Raw genomic sequence first — 5,117 nt, forward strand, 5'->3', positions numbered from 1 at the left:
AAGCTCCATGTATGATATCATCACATCATGACAAATCTCATGATTTTCAGACTTTGTCTGCTTTTTTTAAAATTTAAAAACCATTCGACCACACATTCGTAGTCGTATTTTCAGAACAAGATGTTTGAGATTCCTTTTCATTTCATAGGTAAGGCCTCAACTAGGCTTAATAACATGAATATGATTTTCTACTCATTTGGTTTTATTATTTAAATTACTTGTAGCTCAAATTTGACTTGATTCAAACAATTACTTAAAATGCAATTAATTAATTGGATATATCAAACAAATTAAGAAATATACCAAATTTTAACATCATGTACCACATGTTGTATGTGGAGATTAGAAAATTTTTTGAGGTTAGAAGAGCAAAAAAATTATTTCTTTGCTGAGTGCAAAAAAAACACTCGGCAAACTCGCTTGTTTGCCAAGTGCCAAAAAACACTCAGAAAACTTGCTTGAACACTCGGCAAACAAACTCTTTGCTAAGTGTTTTTTTTCAGCACTCGGCAAACAAGCAAGTTTGCCGAGTGTTTTTTTTTGCCGAGTGTAGTTTTTTGACACTCGGCAAATGGCTTATTTGCCGAGTGGCCGATGAAATGCACTCGGCAAACCTTTAGGCACTCGGGAAATGCAGGTTTTCCCATAGTGATTGCTACACGTCAGCGGTCTAATAGGTCGTCTCATGCAAACCCACATGAAAAAGATTTTTCATTAGGTGGTGGAGAGAGAACAAGATGGTTGTTTTGCGAGACAACCACTTCATAGACTAAAATTTAGCACTATGAGACCACTTTTCCATTGTTCGAGTTGTTGTTGCCATGCAACTCACGATATTTCTTTTTCTATGCACAAATTAAGGAATTGTGTATTTGCTATGAGACAGCTTATAAGACAACATATTGTATGTATTGCCTATTACATCGTCTCAAGATGATGCGGCAATGCATGAGACCGCCTATTAGACTAGACCAATGTACTTTCTTGATGATCTTTTTTTTGCGAGGAAGTTTCCTGATAATCTATTCAGGCCATTATTTCCATATTGGCTCATTTTCTGGCACAATCAAGATGATAAACACAACCACCACTTGGCTAACGGGCAATGCAACTTGGTCGGCCCGAATAGTGTGGCTAGACTAACTATGCATCAGTCGGTGAATCTATTTTTGTCAACGAATTATCAGTAGGTATTTCCTTTTCATAAAACATTGATCGTGCATTAGTTGGTATAAGTAATGGGCCATCCGCGGGAGACCGAAAAGCGGCACCAGCACAATACTAAATTTTCTATCCTCACCACCATACGAACCCGTCGCTACACTTTCAGCCGTTGTTCCCTAGTCCTCCACCACGGCATCCAGCTTGGCGCCAGCCTCCCATATACCCATGGTGACAGCACACCATCCCTCATAGATCAACTGGTCCAGATCCATGAAATCCCCAAGTAGCAGGAAGGACATGGCAGGCAACAGCGGCAAGCTACTCATGCCCTGCCACTAGCTGTGAGCCCCTGTTCCTATGCCCATTAGGAGTGAGGTCACCAGCCCTGAGATAGGGAACGAGTGGCAACCGGATCCACAATATATAGCAAGCTCCAGCTTTAGGACTCTGCAGATCCGAGAGTCAGTCTCTAGAGCTTCAGGTTATTGTACTTGATTCTTCCTTTTGTGTTTGATTGTAGTTGTAGCGTTGGTGTCTAGTTCATGCTCTACTCGTGTGGTGTATTTGTTGTGCTCTTTTGATTGTGTGCTCTGTTTTGTGTTGTCTCAACTGCAGTTGATGGAACACTGGTATGCTCTGATTGATTAGTAGTGCTTTTATGTTGAATTCATTATGTGATGTTTATTGAAAATTGGAGAGTAGGTATCAAGACAACACCTACTACTAATTGCTCATCCTCTGAAATTATTTATACTGCAAGGCCCAACAACAGCAACAAAATTGTACTTTATCATGAATGATATGACACTCCAATGTTCTGTTCATATTGTGTTTTTTAGATGTTTATATTCTAAACTTACTTTGAGCATGAAACATTTAATAAGTTATAAATCATTCTCGAAAGAAAAACAATTATAATTGCCCTACACATCTGTACATCTTAGTTCTTCAAATATTTTCTTTTCTGAAAGTAGTATCTCGATATTGCTTGCTTAGTATTTTCTATGCATTTTAGTTTGAAATATCAGAAAGTCAAAAAAATCAATATAACTTTTTGGTAGGTGAAAATATGAGAAATTGTTCCTTTCATACAATTTTGAGTGGTTGTATGACATTTCCTTTTCTTAAAGTAATTTTTTTCTAAATTTTCACTAATTTCATAAACTTATTGATTTTCAGCCGTACTAGATAGGATGCTTGATGAAGAGGTTTAAAGGCCGATCAAAGTGTTCATTGAAGTGTATACGTTTGTTTTGGTTTGGGCTTCCTAGAAATGAAATCTTTTGCCTAGAATCTTAATGGCTGCGAGCTGGTTGTTGTGAACTGTGATATTTCATTATTTTGGTCACAAAACGTAGATTTAGATTGATAATAGCTTGCTCATATGCAAACCTGATTAATTTTGGTCAATGTTATATATTGATGACCCAATGTTTATCTATGCTTAGTTTGAATGAATCGATGTCAATGTTCCACTAGTGATATATGTTATGATGATGTTCATCTATTGTAACATTTAATTTTGGAGCTGTAATAGCTTTATTTTTTAGCAAAACTCCGTGGTACGTCAAACTATTAGTCGGTAAAAATATATACTGACTTATAGTTGGAGTCAGTATAAAGTCTATACCGACTGATGGTTAGTCATTGTAACGACTTTGACCAACTCTAATGTAGTCAATGTATTGGGGCTGTGGTATAGTGGGTGTTCCTAGCATCCTTATATTGATATTTCATTCCATCTTTTGTGAAACACCAAATATCTTCATAGCTTGGATCACCATGGACATGTTTGAGCTTTGATCTCCACGTGTCAGCAAGTCAGCTAAGCTTGTCCTACCTGATCACTCCTTTCTGATTTTTGGCTGGGCGAGGTCTATTCTTCATTGATATATTGTTGTTGTTTATCTCCAAAAGTACATTCCAGAATGCACCATCCAAGAATGGCCCCATATATGCTTAATTCCCTATCATTATACAATATACACAAAAGTACAATACATTAAAAATGGGGTTAATATTGGATGCCAAGTGGCACATATATATCACATGATTTCAAACAGATATTGCCACTAAATCAAACATTAAAAAAAGTGCAAATAGTGAGCTTAAATACACTTTAAACTAGACATGTTATTTTGCTGTCATTAACTCATCTAATCATGTCAAGGAAATGAAATAAAACAATGCTAGCACACCATATTATTAATATTATCCCACATGAGAACAACACATACATCAAGTCATGACACATTGCAATCACCAAATAAAACGAGATTGTATTGAAGCTTCATGAGCATTCAACAATTGTCATACAGAAAATCTCTCATCCATGCATGCATGGGAGCCTGAAAAAATTGAAAGAAAGTTAAAAGAACAAAAATAAAAAAATCAGCCGGCCTCCAGCCTTCTAATGATACCACCCCATGCGAAGGGGGGGAATGGCCTAGTCCATGGAAGGTGACATGCATATCGAGTATTTCAGGCTAGTGTATTGGTAGTAATTAAGTTGTTGAGGGTTCTTCTTTTCTGAAGATGGATGAATCAATCATAAGCAAGCCAGCTCCTTGAGGCAGCCCGTGGCGCTGCCCTTTGCATTGTTGCAGACTGCCATGGTCTTGTTGTTGGTGCCCTTGTACTCAACCTTGACATTATCCATGGTGACGCCGGTGCATGGCAGCTTGTCCGAGCAGAGGAGGCTGACGGCTTCGGGGGTGGACGAGGTGCCAGTGATGTTCTTGAAGCTAACGTCCTTGATGGTGACCTTGGAGGCGCCGTTTTTGGTACAGATCTTGTTGGGGCAGTACTTCATGTCGATGATGATAGGGTTGGCCACGTCCTCCATGGCAATGTTCTCGTAGTGGAGCTTGGAGGCGGTGAGCGTCGACGCGGCATCCTCGTAGGACTTGATGCGGACACCGTTGGTGGACTTCTTGAGCGTGCAGTCCTTGACATTCACGTCGGTCACATCCTTCTCGTCCTTGTACCTGCCCAGGCTGCCAACACTGATGCCATGGCCGGGGCCGCAGGTGACGCCGGTGATGTTGATCTCGGTGCTGCCGGGGCCGATGGAGATGCAGTCGTCACCGACGCCGATGGTGGTTCCTGTGATGGTGACCTTGGACGAGTCTCCCATGTGGATGCCGTCAGTGTTGGGGCTGTCTCCCGGAGCGGTGACAGTCACGTCCTTGATGGTGATGCCCTTGCATTGGAACACGTTCATGTGGAAGAACTTGGAGTTGAGCAGGGTGATCCCGGAAACGGTACCGTTGTTTACGTAGTCCAGCACCAACGACTGCAATGCAGCATTCAGCGATCGGATGTCATTTTAATACGGCAAACTCACAGTTTCCGGTACTGTGGCCGGCCGGGCGGCGGCGAAGGAGTTGAAGGACGAGATTACTCACGTTGGGCAGGATCTTGCAGTCGTATTTCTGGGCACATTTGTTGCTGTCCCAGACTTGCTTGCCCTGGCCGTCGATGGTGCCCTTGCCATTGATGACGAGGTTGTCGACATGCTGGATCTCGATCCAGTTGGTCTTGTACGCTTTGAGATCGGTGGTGCCGAGCAGGTTGCCGTCGAGCTGGATGGTGACGCTGCCCTTGCACGGCCCGGTGAAGTTGAGGGGGCCCGTCAGGTAGTCACCCTTAGGGATGGTGAGCGTCTGCGCCCCCTCCTTGCCGCACGCCGCCGTCCACGCATCGTTCAGCGCCTTGGTGCAGTCCGTCTTGCCGTCGCCCTTGGCTCCCAGCTCGGATATGTCGGAGGATCCGCCGCCGCCGGAGGGCTCCGGCGCCCCGGCGGAATCGCCTTTCTTCTCGTCCTTCCCCTTTGGGGCTTCCTTGGCCGCGTGCGCGGCGCACACCACCATCGCCAGGAAGAAGAATACCCTCAGTATATCTCCTGTCAAAGCCATTTTTATTAGCTAGCTCCGCTTGATCAGTTTATTTGA

General features: G+C 42.7%; 1 protein-coding gene across 1 annotated transcript; it reads right to left on the bottom strand.

Annotated features, from left to right (window-relative positions):
• Positions 1-3,612: 3,612 nt before the first annotated feature.
• On the bottom strand, positions 3,613-5,117 carry LOC120705174 (exopolygalacturonase-like). Its single transcript, XM_039989661.1, has 2 exons — positions 4,572-5,117; positions 3,613-4,459 (listed from the first exon to the last, which is right to left on the bottom strand). Exons 1-2 carry the CDS (start codon positions 5,079-5,081, stop codon positions 3,713-3,715), a joined length of 1,257 nt encoding a protein of 418 aa, XP_039845595.1. The 5' UTR covers positions 5,082-5,117; the 3' UTR covers positions 3,613-3,712.

Source organism: Panicum virgatum, chromosome 4K, assembly GCF_016808335.1.
Source record: "Panicum virgatum strain AP13 chromosome 4K, P.virgatum_v5, whole genome shotgun sequence".
Classification (NCBI taxonomy): Eukaryota; Viridiplantae; Streptophyta; class Magnoliopsida; order Poales; family Poaceae; genus Panicum; species Panicum virgatum.